Source organism: Centrocercus urophasianus, unplaced genomic scaffold, assembly GCF_019232065.1.
Source record: "Centrocercus urophasianus isolate 14NV4802_14NV808 unplaced genomic scaffold, USGS_Curo_1.0 seq_11, whole genome shotgun sequence".
NCBI classification, from domain to species: Eukaryota; Metazoa; Chordata; class Aves; order Galliformes; family Phasianidae; genus Centrocercus; species Centrocercus urophasianus.
This window is the reverse complement of record NW_024884253.1, coordinates 21171234-21190198: the sequence shown is the minus strand read 5'-3', so window position 1 is coordinate 21190198 and position 18965 is coordinate 21171234. Positions and strand designations below refer to the sequence as shown.

Sequence of the window (18965 nt, the reverse complement as noted above, 5' to 3'; positions counted from 1 at the left end):
AAGCCTAAGTATGTTTTGATATATCCCAATCCCAGCAGCTTTTTAGTGTGATGTTGGCTTGTTTCTGCCCTACTTTCCTGTATCTTAATAGTTATCTTCACAGTTGGTGCATATCAGAGACTAACTAGGAAGAGGAACTTAAATATCCTCTCAATTGGCTTGAGCTGTTCTGGATCAAGTATTACAGCAAATCTTGTAGTGTCTGAGTTATTGGCAAACTCCAAATCTTCTTATGGTCATTAAATTTCCTAAAAATAATAAGTGAAAGAAAGAATTTTGAAGTGTTTACATTAGAACAAGTTTTAAGTCTTAAATTCCAAAATGCCCTATGGTTGACAGTTATTTAAAAACAAGGCCATTCTACTTACTGCAACTTACTGCTTGTTTGGAAATATACTACTTCAAATAGCAGGAAAGAAAAATGTTGTTTTTTTAAGCAGGAAACACCCGCTTTATTCTGGAAAACAACACCAAATAGTAATTTTGCTTGCTTCATTTCATTTCTGTGAATATTCTGTGTGTCCTCATTGAGGGTGAAAGCTGAACGCTATCCTTATATCTGACACAGTCTTGTATACAGCATAGCCCCAACAGGGAATGGGGAGAAGGAACTCTGTGGTCTTATGTGGACTTACTCAAGGCCTTCTAAAATCAATGGAAGGGCTCTCATGAATTTGCAGTGGTTGTGGCTTGTGTCCTCGAGGTATGACAAATATGAAAAAGCTGATCGTTTTTAATGTGTTCTTCAGAATGAATTTATATGACTTCTATGCTGTTCCTCACCCAAAATCTTTTTGCTGTATTCTGTAGCTCTTCTTCATGCATCTTCTGCCTAACTTTGCTGAATGCTGGTGGGATCAAGTCATTTTGGACATCCTGCTTTGTAACGGGGGTGGCATCTGGTTGGGAATGGTAGTTTGTCGTTTCTTGGAGATGAGGACCTATCACTGGGCCAGCTTCAAGTAGGTCTAAATTAAAGCTTGATTAAACGTTGTTAGTTTAATATTTAAATTCAGTTTTTTGGAAAGCAGACTGTCTTTATGTATGCATGTAGTATAGAAATAACACGCAATCTGCTTGTGCTAACAGTGCTGTAAATTTAAGCGTTAAAAACCTATCTAATTAATGTTGCTATAGAGCATATATTCTTAAAATATGATTATGTATATATAATTTTCCTTTGCAGTCTAAGTTACTGACATTAATCCTGAGTTTAAAAAAGTTATTTGCATATTCAGTTTATTGTTTATACCAATAAAACTTTGAAGAAGACAGTGAGCAAAGGTGGTTGAAATTGTTTTCTCCTTATACAGTGTTTATAATGAACACTACACTGGTGCTCATCTTGATGAGACATTGGTCTGGCAGCATTAGTTATCCATGCAGAAGAGAGATCAGGCTGATTGTACATATGCTGTAAATTGCCTTACCCTGCTATTAACCTTCTAAAATAAATCAGATTGCAAAATTAAGACATTTTTGTATGTGGCAGCTCCTGGCCCAGCAAGTTTCAATTCTTATCTCTCCCAGGTTTGCTTTCTTCCATAGTTTTTGCCCTTCCTTCCCCTTCCCTGCCAGTAAGTGTCAAGCACGGTTATCTGTACGTTACCAATAGCACAGATGAAACTAGTTTAAATGAAATAGTTTGCCAAAGGTCAGTGTCTTGAGTTGATATTGAAGAAGGAAAAGGAGCTCGAGCCCTGACTTCCAATTTCTTTCCCTGTAAGGATTTCTGTCCTGCTTTCTTCCCTCACAAATATGTACATTGTTCTGAGAGCCATCCAGTCTTTAGTCTCAATTCAGTTTTCCCACATTTGGAAAGAATAATGAGTTTAGAGTTCACTGAGAATTAAAACAGTAGAATATCTTTGGCAGAACTATTTTTTTCTTAAAATTTCCTGTTCTTTTGGTGCTGTTACTTAAGTGAATTGATGTTATCAAAAGCAAAAACCATAACATCTGTCAGATGAACCTCCATTTACATCCCCTTTCAAAAAGGAATCTAAACATCTGCTAGCTTGTAACAGTGCTATTGCACTTCTTTCCAAAAGATTCTCATGCTTCAAATATGAGACCAGGAAGGGAAGGGCTGCGTGTGCTGTGAGTGCACTATGTCCAAACCTGTGGAGCCAGCCTCTTATATGCATAACAAATAATAAATCTGATCTCTTTGAAGGACAGATACCTGTGAGCTGTGGGGAAAAAAAGAAGCATTGGGTGGAGGAGTACACTATAAGGATAAATATCCTCTAGATTTTTCCAGGGCATTTTTAGAACCATCATGATTGTTTCTGTTTCCCTCGCAGAGAGAATGATGGGTGAATTTTACTTTTAGACTCAAGTTTGAGAAGGGCAGCCTTTCATAGTAGAATGGCTATTGCTTTTTTTTTTATTTCTCTTCCTTGCATCTTCCTTGTTTTAACTCCAGCCATTCTCTTTTTCTAGGGATATTCACACGACCACAGGGAAAATCAAAAGGGCTGTATTACAGTTCACCCCAGCCAGCTGGACCTATGTCCGCTGGTTTGACCCGAAGTCTTCATTTCAGAGAGTGGCTGGAATCTATCTTTTCATGATCATTTGGCAGGTAAGAAATGAGTTCTGTGAAATCAAAGCTGCCATCAGCTCAGTTACTTATTGGCTGAGTTTGGCTAGAAGATATTCTAAAGCAGTGTATGTCCATCATTGAAACACACAATTAAATGAATTGATCATACAGAACGGGTCAGGGCATTGTTCACGAGAGTTACATGATAGTTCAGGAGTGTAATTACAGAATCTAGGGAAAAAAAAGTTATAGATTGTTGTACTGGGTATCAGATTTCTCTTTGCAACTGATACAGTTTTTAAAACTGCCATTTTTGTGGGTTTTTTCATTTTTTTTCTTCCATGTTGACTATTAGATGGCTCTGTGGTACCCAAAACTCTGGCTGTGATCCAGCAAGACTCTATAATATGACCCAGGTGCTTGAGCATGTAGTCATGCAAATGCTAACAGATCTCACTAAAACCACTTTTTTAATTTGTCATGTTTAGTTTTTGAAATGGGGTAAGAAGGGTTTAGTGTATTTTAAATATATATACATATATATTTATGATCTCTTCTGTCTCTCTTACAAATTAGTCTTAATCATTCTTATCTGATTTAGAATAGGAAAGGTTCCAGAAGACACCTGCAGTGCACTTTAGTGTCTGATCCCTTAACAGGTTTCAGGAAAGAGACCAAATACTTTCTCAGAGGTGTCTAGAGGAGAATTCTGTGTTTTATTTGCACATTCCTTATTTGTCCTAGGCTCTGTAAATTCTCAGCCTAACAAGCATGCTTACAGTGAAGCATAAACAGTTTTTCTTCCCTATTTTAGTTAACATATTAACCTATGCAGTTTTTTTGGTGGTAAATCATTAGAAGTTAAGCAGGTTGAAAACTGTTGCCTGACTTTTTGTTTTTGTTTTAGCTGACTGAGTTGAACACGTTCTTTTTGAAACATATCTTTGTGTTCCAAGCGAGTCACCCGTTAAGCTGGGGGAGAATTCTCTTCATAGGAATCATTACAGCACCCACTGTAAGGTAATTTTGTTGCCCATGGTATTTCTTCTTACCTTAAGAGTAGCTTAACTTATAGGCTCCTAAGAACTGTGTGTAATTTGTGAATAACAACATTACATTTCAAAAAAGTACATACTTTTGCTACCATGAAAAGCAAAGTAGCCATCATTTCTCAATGAAGTGTCTTTTCTGCCCAGTAAGCTATTGAGGTACACGTGTGTTTCCATGAGGACGCAGAATCTCTCTGTTCCATCTTTCATTTGTATAGAATCTGCATATGTTATCCTTAAGGACCCTGTGCAAAAGTAGCTGAGTTGTTGAGTCAAATGCTCACAAAACTGCAGATGAGGGAAAATAGAGCTGTTGATTTTTCTAACTGAGCTCCTTGTTTTGCTTGTCTACAGGAAATGTTAGCATGTGAGAGGAAGAAGTAGAACATTACCTTATTCTGAATGACATAACAGCATATATGCACTGTTAACAAGTGTAGAAACATGAATCTCCTTTTAGTCATGCATTCATTTTGTCTTCATAATTTTTTCCTATGACATAGCTGAAGATAAAATTCACCCAGTTTTGAAGATAGGGTCAAGCAATTTTATATTCACGAGTAAAGTGTTGTTACCTTTTGACAATTACATAGCAGACATGCATTGCTTTATTCATAAAATACAGTGGTTTTTATAGCTGGTAATCTCAGAAGTTATATGCAGGGATTTTGCACTGCTAATTAAATCATGTCAGATGTCCTATAAGCTCCTGCATATTGATTTTTTTGAGGTATTTTAATGTACTTCACAGTCTGTAGAAGTCTTTTTTTCTTAAACAACCTAAATATTGTTGGGTTAATAATGCTTGGCTTCCCTGTCTGTCAGTGGAAATCAGAGACTGAGAAAAGGAACCTGGTTCTTATTTTGGGGGGGATTCGCTGCTGAATTCTTCTTAAAATTTAGGAGCTTAAAGGAAGCAGAGCAGAATGGTCTGCAGACTGTTTTCAAAAATAGTGAGAAATTCTAATCTGTTCTTGAGAGGAAAACATGCTTAGAGCACTGGCCCAGGGTGTGGCATAGCCACGTTCAGTTACTTACAAGATTCAAACACACAACTGTCAAGAAAATGCAATTGTTTGCAAATTAAAAAGAAACTGTGAAAAAAGTAAGGGATTTTCTAATTCTTCTGAGACTATTTATTGTATGTTGCCCAAAGGAACTGGAGTTTCAATGGAGAGGCAGGAGACAGATTTGTAGCTTTACTCACCTAGTTCAGGTAATTTCCCAGTCCTTGCTCTCAGAATTGTTTTCTGTGTTGTTTCAAGCTATCTGATCTTATGATAATCTCTGCTGCTGGAATTGAAGCCATCTGGTAGATATCCAGATTGATTGCATGTGAATTCAAGTATCAGCACTTCATTTTCAGTACAAATCCACTTGTAACATAAACTACTTTTCTAAATGTAAATGTTCTGGGAACTTTTAACATCACTGAAGAATTTTCTTATGTTTTCCTTCCCAGGCAATACTATGCCTACCTCACAGATACACAGTGCAAGAGGGTGGGAACTCAGTGCTGGGTGTTTGGGTAAGTGTTCTTGCTGCAATCTAACTTTAAATTTGGACAGGTGTTAAGCATGATTCCAGCACAGAAACAGGTTTTTGGTAAAGCCAGTGTCTATTCTTTGCAGTTTAAAAAGAATACAGAGAGATTTTCTTCATGCTGGTTCAGAGGAAAAGAAAATTCTGGATTTAGAGATATTGAAATGGGAAGAGATGGAAAGAGTAAGGAGGAAAACAGAAGGAAAAACTGGAAACTGCTGGATAAGGCAAGCCTCTTTCAGAGTAGCGTTGGCCTTGCTGTCCATGTTCTCAGATAGATGAGAAGGATAAAGCTTTTGCACCATCTGCCTTCCTGTCATTAGAGTAACACTTTCTTGGCTGCCAAGGTGGACATTGCTTCAATACATTGTTCAAGTAATTGCAATAAAAGATGGTCAAAAAAGCCACAGTTGTCAAAAATGCCTGTGCTGTTCTCAAAGAGGGGAAAGAAGGCTAATCTGAACATTGGTTACCCTGTCTGTGATTTCTTTTGCCATCTCTTGGAGATCTTTAAATGAAGAGTTGGCAAGATTGCTTTTGGTGAGAGTTTCCTTCGCTAGATGGCTTGATGAGAGCAGACCCTTCTTGAAACCAGAAGTGTATGCTGTTGTTGCACTGTAACTTCTGGTTGCTTCTAGTAAATAAGCAACATAGTGTCTGGTTTGGTCTCTGATTTGGAAACCTGCAAATTGGCAAGCATAAGGAATCTTAAATCAAGTCTTGTAAAAGAAATATATATTTTAAAAAAACTTGTCAAGAAACTTTTCTGATTGCAATGATTGTAAATTAGAACAGCTGTTTTATTATCATCAAGATTACTGTGTCTTCAGTTGTCATTTTTGTGCTTTGTAGAAGCTGTTGCTGTTTTAGAATAGCACTTCAGTGATCCATAAAATGTTCAGATCTTATGTAGAGACAGTGCTTTGGCAAACTTTCTCACCTTTGCTGTTAGTCTCAGTGTTTCAGAAAGTGTTGAGTCAGCAGGTTGGTTTTCAGATGCACCATCGTAAGCAGTACCCCTTTTGCAACAGTTAATTGAGATGAGAGCAGAACGTGCTGAAGTTCAGATAAAGGGATTTCTAATCTTGTTTTAAATGTACAATGGAGAATGTGACACGTGTCTCCTTGAGTTTGAATGAACCTAAATTCTGATTTCTTTCACTGAATTACCATCTTCCTCGATGGATCCATTACTGTGTTCAGCTCATGGTCATAACTTCCACTGTATTTCCACAAGGTAGTCATGTTCTGGTCTTGTTTAGCTTTATTGCTCTATAGGAGTTTGTAATATTTTCTGTATGCCTCTACTTACCTGCAGAGGATCCTCCTTGGAACATGTGTTATGATTGGTAAAGAGAGATTGTAACATACATAATCCCCAGTAGCATTTTTTGTGCTGATCATTGCAGTGTAACCTGTCCTGGTTCTTGTATGTATGGTGCTTTAGCACTGAAGGTAACTCATCAATCATACGGTTAATATGACTACTTAATTTACAATTAGAACCAAATAAACTTGCTCTGTTTGTGCATAAGCATCTTAGTAGTTAAAGAGCAACTGAACTAGCATTTCAGATATTTGAATTTGAAGACAGACATTTTTCTGAAATATGGAACAAATCATTTCAGTACGTATAAACATGTCAGTTCTCAACTACAGGTGGTAAACTACAGGTTTAAACTATTTAATAATTTGGAAAGAAGAGTTTAAAAGTTCTGTGCTATTAAGTAAGAAGTATGAATAGATGTGAAGTTAATCCTTTGTAAGATAAAGGGAAACAAGATTCTGAATGTTTACTTTCTCTCTCTGGAAAATCATTAAGGAGTATGGTAAGCGTATCAGCCTTGGCTTAAAGCTCTCCCTGAGCAAATTAGTATAATTTGTCAGCAAACAGAGTCAAATATTGCATCATAGGAACTGTTATTAAATATTTGTTGACAGTCTGATCTAATTGTGCAAAGTGTGCACAGAGCAAGTACTCTTCATACTGCTTGTTGCTGTAGTCTGTTAGCAAAAAGAGCGACATCAAGATGCTTGCAGGGAAAACAGCACTCATCTAGTAGTTTAACTACGCTGAGTATCATTTTTGAAATGATTAAAAGCACACATATAGAATATTTTGTACCTGTGATAGTCAAGAGATGGTTCCAGAGTCACAGATTGAATTTTCACATGCCTAATTAATGAAGAGCAGTGTTTTGCATTCATGTTAAACATTGCTCCGTAGCTTAACAATACTATACAGCATCGCTTGCTGGCAGATGGACAGTAAGTAATGCAAGGCATGAACAATTCCAGTGCAGTGTGTCTACTGGAAATGGCATCATTTTCATTAAGGTAAATTCTTTAAAAATACAGTAAATTTTTGGATGTTGAAAGATTTCAACAAATACAAACTTAGATATTCAGTTCTTCAGCCCAGGAATCAGTGATGTGAGTATTGTCATCAGCCTTCAGAGGAGTGCTACACCTTCCTTTGTTAGCATTCTTCTGTGTTTTCATCTCCTATTTCTTGTATTGATATTGTGCATAATTGACCATTTGTATAATGCATTTAGGGCAAGTGTTCTTAGTAAGAATCAAGGAAATAATATATAAATACAGCAGAAACTGTATTTATACTGTATCATTTTTTGAGTCCTTGAACATAGCCTCCAATTTGTTTATGCCTTCAAGTATGTCATACCCTTCTGTGTCTGTGTCCTGGTGGTGCTCTTTCTTTTCCCACTGCTGTGGCTGTGTCAGTAAGAGCAGTATAAAACTAAGAAAGAAAAAAAGCTGGTGACTAAACAAAGTAACACAATTCTCTAGTTTTTACCAATATGCACCTCAGCAACTTGTAGCTTTATGCAGCTAGTGTAATTTTCCTCCTCTTTCATGGAAGATCTGGGATCTGCTGGCTGTTCTTGGCATCTGCTTGGCCTGCATCCATAGCCCCCTCATTCCATACCACATGGTGTACAGGACTCCATAGCTCTGAGCCTCAAAAATGTAAATTTCTAGTGATGAGAGAGACCTGGAGACACTTGTTTTGATTCTTACAATGCCAGATAGGGAAGTAAGTATTGCAGTTTTCTTCATAAATCCTCTGGTACTGTAGTGTGACCTGGCTTTACACAGAAACCAGAATAAATATGCAGTTTCTCAGAGAACATCTAATACTCGCCAATGTTATTTTTGTCATTAAAATCCATCTGAAGTGAGCAAAGGAGTCTAATTAGAACTGTAGCAAATTTGTGTCCTGTCAAGAAACATCTGAAACAGTTTTACTTCACAAACAGGGAACCTGTTGGTTGTTCAGCATGGGAAAGACTTTTTTATCTGGTGAGGGATGAGGCGCAGTGGTTGGTATAAACAGAAATTCTCTGCTGTTGGCATACACTCCTGCTTGCTCCTTGTACAAGCAGAGAGTTATGGAATTCTGTACTGCTAGATGGTCCCTTTTTCTGGGCTGTTTATGCCGAAGAAAAGTAAAGAATAAAAAATAGATTTCTGAGTCTTCCATTTCATACTGTCATAGGGGAGCTGTGTGCTAACCAGAATGTAGCTGTTGTTTAGCCTGTTATGGCAGTCCTGAGTCTGGGTTGTGAACGAGTGAAATATTTTTATTATTATTATTAATTATTTTTTTTTATAATCCCTCCCCTCTCTCTTTCCTTTACCCACAGGGTTATTGCTTTCCTTGAAGCTATTGTGTGCATAAAATTTGGACAGGATCTTTTCTCCAAAACACAAATACTGTATGTCGTGTTTTGGCTTCTCTGTGTGGTAAGTGAGAATTCTTTTGTGAAATGTAGGCATGGTGAAAGCATCAAAAGTACCTAAATTGGCAGCAGGGGGTCACTGTGGGGAAATGCTAGTAAAGAAATTGGTGCACATCCTAGGAAAAGCAAATTCAAAGTCATTTAGAACACATTATGGAGGGGCTAGAATAACTTTTTCTCACAGTTCTCAACAGAACATAATGTAGCCACTGTATTGGTACTTAACAATGAGACCAACTCTAGTTTGAGAGCTTGTCTTCATGAGAGAAAATGGCAGTTCAATTGGAGATAATTTTGGAGATGCTTCCAGTGGTGCCCTTTGGAGAGGAGCGGGAGTTAATGACTAACGCTGATGAGTAACGCGTGTCTCACACTGAAGTCTTACAACTGCATAAACCCTGCCTTATCAGGCAAACTCTGCCTTCTGTATTTCATTGTGATTAGTGCAAATGCAGCACGAGATGCCCATTTTATAATGTGTGCTGGCCATGCCAGTCTTGTAAATCCTATGTCAAACATATTATTGTCACTGAAAAATAACCAATAAACACTTCTTCCTTCTAAATGGGAATGCAGCTTTAAACAGGTGGTAGTGAACTGGAATTTATTTTCTGTTATTTAGCATGATGATTTTGTTCCAAAGACTTCAGAGAAGAAGTACTGAATTGCTGCCCATATCAACACCAGAAAACCAAATGTGAAAGGCAGCATGAAGTATGGAGCAAGGAAAAGGAGAATTCTTTTCTCCTAGACTGATTGCTCTGGTACATACCTACGACTGTCTGTCAACTGCCTGATTATGGTGTTTGTACCAGGTCATGTATGCAAGTTATCTCTATGTATGTATTCTTATGGTCTCATGGTCATGAAAGTCTCCAGCTGTGGAATGTCCAGGAGAGCAAACATTATAGAATCACTCAGGCTGGAAAAGACCTAAATCATCGAGTCCAACCACAACCTAACCATACTACCCTCACTCTAACAACCCTCTGCTAAATCATGTCCTGAGCACAATGTCCAAAACAGTTTTTAAACACACTTTAAGATCTTGAACTAGCAGAGAGTTTGGGCAAAAAAAAAACCTTTTTTTTTTTTTTCTCCTTCCTTGTTTTTTTAGGCCTTTACAACTTTCCTGTGTTTATATGGCATGGTTTGGTACGCAGAATACTATGGCCACCGAGAAAAGGTATTTTACTGGAAAGCCTGTTTTTGTTTTATACCTAATTAGATGTTAGAATTCTTTACCAGAGCTGGCATATATGGGAGAGAGGAGGACAGTCCAGAGTCCCACTGAAGTCAATAGAAAGAGCTCTGAATTCAGTGAGCCTTGAACAGATGCCAGATTATACTGTGGTTTCTAAAGAATGCTCATAGGCTCTCAAATTTAAGCTGTTATTTTGTCATAGAATTCAGAGATGAGTGGTTCATTAACATTCCCACTGTACAAGTGGTATGCAAGGAGAATAGCAAGAGCACTTGATTTCACAACAGATTACGTGGCAAGTAGTGAATTGTTATTCTATCATCTACGTTGTGTCTCCTAACTAGGAAGGGAAAGGTCCTAAGTACAGGCTGTATCAGGATTTGTCAGGACATCTGCCATAGTGTAAATTTGTGAGTCTGACAGTGAAGTGGAGAAGCACTGATTTCCAGAACCAGCATCCTAATGACACATCTCCCTCTTGTTTTTCACAGACCTTATCAGAAAGTGAAGACAGCCCGTACAGTCCAGATGCTTCCTGGCTTCATTCTAAATTCAGTAAAGGTATTGGCACTCTTGTACGTATATTCTCAAAGTGGTAGCATTAATGCTTAGCATTAGGAAGTGAAACTTGAGAAACTTGGAGACAACTGGACTTTCTTAACGAGCCTGCAGGAGCTATACAGATAAATCTTCTGCAAAGCTATTTGGCTTTACGGCCTTTTTTCTTCCAACTCTTGCAAATGTATTTATTTTTTCATGAAGTAGTTACATTTTTGTGCTGCTGATATCGTTCTTGTAGTTTTAGAACATTATGTATTTAAGAACTGTTCGGAATGAATTTTCTACTTGAACATTGCATGTTTGATTTTAAACGTGTGAATGTGGATTATGCTGTTATTTTTGCTTTTTAAATCAGTCAAGAACTTGGCCTGGAGCTTATGATCTTGTCATAAATAGCTTCCTCTGTACTAAGCAAAGACAACCCATTTGTCTGACATCTTTGCCCTACCCTACAGCCCAATTAAGTTACTGAACTCCCTGTTTTACTTGTTACTGTGGGCTTGCATATTGGAGAAAAAAAAAAAAAAAAAATCAAACTTCATATCTGAAAATTATTTGTCAAAGCTTATGTTCCAGTTGTACTTGTGACATTAAAATACCTATGCATCATGTGTATCATAAATTGAAAAGCACCCACATCAGAGCTTCTTTTTATATGTGCTATTATGCAACTTTTCTAGATGCTAATATTAACTTATTCACAGCTTTGTGAATTTATGGATTTTTATATGGAGTTAAATTGTTTGCAGTCAAAAAGTCTCTCTCACATTGCTGAATAAATCTAGCCAAGCAATTACATATATTTTCTAACTTTGTTTCTTCATTAACTGCAAGCTTCAGCCTCTTTCATGTTCCAGTCCCTGTTGTCTCCCTTTGCTTTTTCAGAGTCACATATGGGCTGTCATATGAAAGACTGGAAACAGGAAATGTTCTCTCAAAGGATCTGTGACTTTGTAGCTCATAACTTCTAATAGCAATGCCTGCCAGCAGTAACAGTGTGGAGATCTGTACTTTGATGTCATTTAAAATAGATGATGTTGGCCTGCTATATTTTGTTACAGAGAAGTTCTAAAATTTCTTGTAGGATGAGGAATTTTACAGAAATCTTTAAGTTTTTTTTTTATTAGGCCACTAGATGGAGTACAAGTACCAGCCAGTTTATATTAGCTTGAGTTATTCCGTATTATTCCTCACCAGCTCTAGAAAACTTTTATTTTGGACAAGAACTTACTGATGTCAGATAGTCAAAAAGTGTGTATTTCTCAGCAGGTGCTGACAACAGCCCACCAAAACATCCAGTCAATAGTGAAAGCCATTCGTCTCGGAGGAGGAATCGACACTCCAGATCAAAAGTGACAAATGGAATTGGCAAGAAGTAAGAATGATGTCTGAAGATATTCTACCACGAGATGACAAAGAAATTCAGATTTAGCTCTGAGTTTCCAAATGGAAGATTGCTTTTAAATTTTAAAAAAGTTGTTGTTAAGGATGGTCATGACGGAGCCACCAGTGTTGTGCAAATCATTGCCTGTTGATACTTGCCATTCGCTGATATAAAACTAGTTTCTTCAGCATGTGGCAACAAAAGCTAATGGCGAGTATGCTGGAAAGAACATAATCTTGTCATAGCAGGTACGCCCTGTTTTGTGTTCAGGTGTTGCAAGTTTTTAATATCTTAGTTGAGGACATAAACACAAAGGATAGTAAGCTGATAATCAGTTTGCATGGTCGATGGGATTGTTTTATTTCACTGTGGTTTTGTTGTTGTCTAAAAGAATATGCAATCCTTTTGACTAAAAGCAACTGCCAGTCTTTCTCAGTCTCAGAACTTTTCTAGAAGGGATTCCTTAAATATTTTACATTTCTGTACTCATATCCAGCTGCTTGCTTTTAGTTAAAGGCTCTCCACACTTGGGGACAGTGCTTTACCAACTGAAAAATGGGTCCAGATTTCTTGTAAAGGATGTGAAATTGCCCTTTAAATATGACTTCTTAGTTTTGTGTTGTCCATTTGCTTGACTGTTACATACTCATATTTCTTCAAGCTCTGTTAAATACTTAGATAAAACCTATTGCAAAGTAGAGAGGGAGGGCCATGCCTCTTACACTCAGTTATGTCATTTAGTTGTTTTTACGGCAGTACTTAATTTTGCATTTTCAAGTCATTCTTTTAGCTGTGTCATCTTGTGTTCAGTGTTTCTTTCCAGTCTCCTTTAATTTGCCTCTGCCTCAGCTGGAGCCAAGAAATCCCAGCTTCTTCAGACTGAGAGCAGAAACTGCTTTGAAGGCTCTGATGTACCAGGCCTGATGATAAGGCAGTTTTTCTGCTGAAGTTAAGTTGCTTACTACTTCCATAAACAGTTATTTGCAAAGACTCTGTAGTCTTTGACATCTGAGAGGTAGCATGATGTTACTGTGATATACCACAGTTGATTTGGTATTTTCTGTCTTGCAGTCAGATACCCAACAGCAAAGGACTCTTTCGTGCAGGTGCTGGGTTTTTTGTTTGTTGTTGTTTTGAAACATTAATTCCGATGTCTGGCAAAGTGGATAATGCATCATGTGTGAACAGACATTAAGTCAAGAGGTAAACAATCAAGAACAATCTGTTCCTGTATTAAATTATCAAAATGGTTTTGTGCCAATTAGATTTTGGGACTCACGGACTTCGTAGAAGTATGTAGCTTAAGTAAGCTAATACCCATTAATCATTAATCTGCAAAAGAGACTGAGGTTTTCTTGTTGCATGATTAAGTTACTGTGATTTGCCACAGAATAAATACTGAAGAAAGCGCAGCAAAGGCTTTATACAAGTGTATGATACTGTAAATAGGAAAAAAGTATCCTGTGTAAGCCATGAATTCCTATGTGCCACAAATCGACGTTTTCAATGCACTTAACTGTGTTGCTGCTGAATTCCTCAGAGGCCCTTTGTTCCCCTCCCTTTTTCAATCAAAGCAAGCGTACAACTTCAGAGGTAACTTAGAAGCTGCTATTTAATCATTGACACGGTAACATTAAATGTTACATGAGAAAAATGATAGGAAGACTTTAAAGCTTTCCTGAAAGTACTTGGTTGTCATACACTTCCATGTATTGTCTTTATTGTGGTGTGCTGCATATTGATGAATGTATTTGTAGATTTCTTTGGATCTTCTTGTTTCTTTTTTATTGTTTTGATTAATAAGTCAGTCTGTGTAAGGCTGAAGAGTGGCATTGTAAATTTTCTGTCAATTCAATACCAAAGCAAGAGGTTGGAAGTCTGATGGCTTGGATGCGATAAGTAGTGTGGTTTTGAAAGGTGAGAGCCTGTTTTATACTTGCAACTGTGTGTACAAGGCCTTGCACGTGCACACAGATGCTTAAGTACACTATCTAGTTGCCTGTGGGGAAGAGCACACATTTTGTAAATGCAGACCTGGTGCTTGCATTGCTGAACTGCACCCTAAAAAATATTGAAAAGGTAAATAGTGTTGTCCTGGTGGAAGCTGATTCTGTATGCTGTTACAACAGCACTGGCATAGAAGAAATGTTGTGTAACAACACCTTATAAATATTTCCTGTGATTTTTCTGTTTGGTTGGCTGAGTTTTCTTTGCTCCTCAAAAGAGGGAAGGCTATGGTGAGCATAAACTGAAGTCAGCTCTTCAAACACTGCTTGAAAAATGACATTTCCTGTCCTGTCAGCAGTTCTGGCTGGAATTCACACGTGTTCTCACAAGTCCTCTGCTGACTGACAACTGTATTTTCAGCCCCATCATCTTTGGGCATGAGCTTTGTGCTAGCTCATGCTGGAAAGGTGCTTTTGGTCACCGTTGTAAACTTAAAGTGATTGTATCATTTAGTATGCTATTGCTGAATTTGGGGTGTGTGATACCTACAATGGCAAGTCACTGAACTGTTTAGCAACAAGCATCCATGTATGAATTCTGCTGCTTGAACAGTATTTTGAAATAGTCACAGATGCACTGCTCTGTTTTCAACTACTCGTTCTGTCTCACTTTCTCATTCTTACTTTCTTGCTTCTGATGTTTTTCTTTCTCTGTCCTCTGGTGATCTCCCCTGCTGCTAATGAGAGATCTGAATTGGCCTTCTGGAGGCTGTCCATTGATGCTGTCAGCCATTGAAGGGAGGCTAATTTGGGGCAGCATGGCATAAGCAGAGGGTTGTGGCATGAACTTTATGTGGTGGACTAAATGAAAATGAAGAGTTTTAAGATGCAGGCATGAAATGAACCAGTGCTAGCCTGGAGTACTTGATTCAAGTGCTAAAGTTGCTGTGTAGATTATATACAGCACCTAATTAACTTTTTGGAGTGTGATTTTGACCGGTGCTTCTGTTACTCTTCTGTGAAGATGATAATTTGATGTTCCAGCTGTTAAAACTTTTAATATTTTTTACCATGTTATCACAAGAGGACACAAGTGTTACCATGTATTTAATAGTTTTGAATAGAATTGCTCTGTATTGATTGCAAAGTATTGTATTTTGCAATAACTCAGTAAATCAACCCGTGTCACCCTGTGTGTGTGCTTGTCTGTACCTGTAAAGCATAGGAAAAAATTACATACTGCCTTCAGAAGTTACTACACTATTGTGTGCAATTTCCTGCTGACAGCTGAAGCAGTTCCTCAGCAGCCTATTGCAGACACTAAGGTTTTACTGTGATTTATTATTTCCACACAGCGGATCTGATAGTGTGAATGGTTGAATGTCTTCTGAAGCTTCTGTATTTTACAGGATGAGTCTTGTCTTAAATTTAGTTACTCTTTAGGAATTTGTTTTACTGTTGGATGGGAGAACTGGGTTGCAAAATGGACTCAAGAATCACAGAATCATAGGAGTTGGAAGGGATCACTGGTAGAGCCACATAGGCCAGTCTCCCCTTCTAAAGCAAGTTCCCTACAGTAGGTTGCACAGGAAAGTGTCCAGGCAGGTTTTGAATATCTCCAGAGAGGCTCCACAGTCCCTGTGGGCAGCCTGTTCCGGAGTTGTGTGTCAAACCAGCTGATGTTCTGAAGTGTAAGCTGTGTTTGTGTGGAGGAAGATTTGAGTCCCTACTGAGGACTAGGACTCTTACATCTGTTTACAGGGGTCGATAGTGACAGGACAAGGGGGAATGGTTTTAAACTGAGATGGGGAGGTTTAGGTTAGATATCAGGAGGAAGTTTTTCACACAGAGAGTGGTGAGGCACTGGAACAGGTTGCCCAAGGAGGCTGTGGATGCCCCATCCCTGGAGGCATTCAAGGCCAGGCTGGATGTGGCTCTGGGCAGCCTGGTCTGGTGGTTGGCAACCCTGCACGTAGCAGGGGGTTGAAACTGGATGATCTTTGTGCTCCTTTTCAACCCAGGTCACTCTGTGATTCTATGACTATCCTGGCACAGCAGCAGTAGATGGAGTATACCTGCTGTGAGCCATCTGCACAATTTCTAGGCAGAGTCAGAGTGGGACAATAACCAGGTCAGGTTTTACTTGGCACCAGGTCTGCCTGCTCCCAGTTCCTTTTGGTATGCCTTTCATGCTTCTCAGCCCATCTGGGTCCAACAGGACTTACTAGTGAAAGTGTGAAGATAATAAGCTTTCAGGTTTATTGCATGGTTATTTTGAAAGGCTTTCAAAATGTTTGGTATCAAATTTTATTTCCAGCTCCTTCCTACTTCTTTCATTTGGATTATATCTTCATTTGATTCTATCATCTGCCAGGCCGGAATTGCTGTCTCATGTTTGGACTCTGCCTCTCTCACAAAGATGCAGTCCTGCTGTTCTCAGTGGTCTGATTTGTTTTATGGTAAGGCCAAGTGAGCTTTTACTTCAATTCAGGGAAGAAAAAAAAAGTCTGGGAAAGAATGCAAAACGTAAACATTGAATTCCTATAATCAGCAACGATGTAAGTGCCAGACTATACTGAGCATACACATGGGTTTAATTTTCATCGTTTCTGTGGCTCTCAGCTTGCAGATGATCATGGAATAACCGGATAGTTTAATTTATTTCTTATTTATTTTTCAAGTAGGGAAATTTATAGCGGCAGCATTCCAATGGATGTGATCCAAAATATGTTCTGCAGTTATTGTACCCTCTTATTCAGTTCATTGGCAGTTCTTGCTTAAAAAAAAAAACCAAATGCATTATATGCTTGTGAGTACGCAATGTATGTAGAGTTCATTTGGTAGAGACATCCCACCGAAATACTCCGAGCCTGGTCTCTGTGGCAGTGGGTTCCCACTGTGTGTCTGCACACACGAGAGCATCTGAACCGTGTGTGCGACAGGCGTTAATCTGCATCGCAGCCTCTAGGTGATGCTGTAACACAAAAGCACAAATGCATCTGTGCTTTCAGATGTTGCTTCTAATTTGGGGCCACTAACTTTAGCCAGCCTGGCTCACTTTTAAAGCCTTTGTAACTTCTGTTAACTTTAATTATGTGTGCCGTACACACGGGCCTGCAAAGTGCCCATGTTGTCGAACTTGCAGCTGGACAACCAAAGCAAGATCGAGTCAAATGAGTAGTTTTGAAGAGGCTTTTAATTAAAACATGAAATGATAGCTGTAGTCTTCAGAGAATAAGGAAGAGAAAGACTTCTATTTTGGTCGCTACCAAACGCACAGGCTACCAATTTGTGCCTTTCCTGTTTGAAGGCTGTGCTGCTCCTCCAGAAGGTCTCTGGGCTGAAGCTCTGGGCAGGGTTCCTCTGGCTCTCTTCCTATGCCCTCTACCTTTTGTGCAGGGCTGTGGGTCAGGACAGTGTGACCGCTGTTTAGTCCTTACTCCTAGGAGCAGTGCTGCTCCAGGCCCACAGGCTCTGGTGCTGCATGCTCGCCTGCACTTTAGCCCATTGCAGTGCAGCCACGAGCTCATCTGCCTGATCAGATGAGCCTATCCCTCATCTGTGCACTTTGGGAAAGGGAACCCACTACGTGCAGATTACAAGTGCTTTGTCTCTTTATGTGGCTCAGAGTTCAGAATGGCTCAGTAGGTGTTCAGAACTTCATGCCCTATGCAAATAATTCTCCTTCTTCTTATAAAAGCCTGATGTCAATCAGCGTTTATTTATTTATTTAGGTTTAGAAAAGCCTTTCAGTCCCAAACCTCAGTAGGGGGCACCTGGCTTGTACCAGTTACCTTGGCTGCTAACAGCACTGAGGTGTTGCCCACATTGTGAATGCAGTTGAAATATCAGGTCTGAGAACGGGGAGGAGAAGCCAGATGCATTACGTAGAGCTGAATTGCAGTTTCCTGGTGCCATTCTCTAAGCAGCCCAGAATATCTCTCAGACTGAAGTGTTTCACTTGTTGGCTTCAGGTTTAGGCAGCACTTGTCATTCATTCAGGCCCATTGCATTTTGCAGTGATGATACCATGATTGGCAGTGATGATAGTTCATGCTTTTCTTCTTGCACCACTTCAAAATCGAAGCATTTTCTTTCAAACAGTGCATAGAACGTGGCAACGTTGATGGGGTGGTCAGCAAGTTTGTGCTAGAGATTAGAAATGAGGACAAAGGGTAAGTGCCTTGTCTACATTTCCTCAGGAAGCTGAAGACAAAGACTAGAGTAAGATTCCAGATCCTTGGTTCCCATGCTGTAACCACAAAATTATCATGGGACTTGCTTAAAAAAATGCGTTTCTGTAGTAAATCCAAGAATGTTATCCGCATTTCTTAATCCCTAAAAATGAAAACATGCTGTGCTTTATAAAAAGGAAACAGAAGTGAGGTGATGCTACTCCCACCCTTCTAATATATTCTGGTGTTTGGTTTGTTTTCCTGGGTTACTTCAATTTACCCACCTTTCCCAACAAGATTTCATGACCAATGCCTTGACTGTTGATTTAAAACTTATGTTGACTGAAGGTAGGTAAACACGTGTGGGGCAAAGTAGAGCTTCACACTGCAGTTTTTGTTAAGAGTGCAGTCATTGCTCTCTGGCTGCTCTGTGATTTGTGCTTTTGCTGTGCAAAGGCATGTGGAGCACAGTGCTTCCTACCAACTCTATTTTTCTGTCTGATTCTTGTCGCGTATGTTTGGCTTTCCAAGTGATGAAGCAGGCAGGCAGCTTGTGTTCCTCATTACTCACCAACACAGGTGATGCTGGTTGGATCAGGGCAGAACAGGCATCATGCAGAGGCTTGGAGAGAGGTTCTTGTGCTGGTTTTGAGTTGAAGCCCATTTCAGAGGGAAATCTTTGCTTCTGGAAGACTGAAGCTTATTGTTTGCCCTCACATATGTGAAGAAAAGGCAGCTGGATCTGTCCTAAAATAAACAATGTACAGACAGTGTGTTGATCTCCTGGGCGCC

The 18965-nt window shown here is 39.0% G+C and overlaps 1 protein-coding gene across 4 annotated transcripts in view; it reads left to right on the top strand.

Annotated features, from left to right (window-relative positions):
• The window catches only part of PTDSS1 (phosphatidylserine synthase 1), a 53421-nt gene that overhangs the window by 14361 nt on the left and 20095 nt on the right, over positions 1-18965 (top strand). Inside the window, exons 6-13 of one of the 4 annotated variants that reach the window (XM_042838239.1) lie at positions 811-962; positions 2446-2587; positions 3456-3568; positions 5060-5125; positions 8808-8907; positions 10021-10089; positions 10599-10668; positions 11938-12043. In XM_042838239.1, the coding sequence (XP_042694173.1) occupies positions 811-962; positions 2446-2587; positions 3456-3568; positions 5060-5125; positions 8808-8907; positions 10021-10089; positions 10599-10668; positions 11938-12043 (818 nt within the window). Of the gene's footprint in view, positions 1-810; positions 963-2445; positions 2588-3455; positions 3569-5059; positions 5126-8807; positions 8908-10020; positions 10090-10598; positions 10669-11934; positions 15192-18965 lie in introns of those variants that run through there. The other 3 variants (XM_042838227.1, XM_042838249.1, XM_042838233.1) reach the window with 3 other exon arrangements.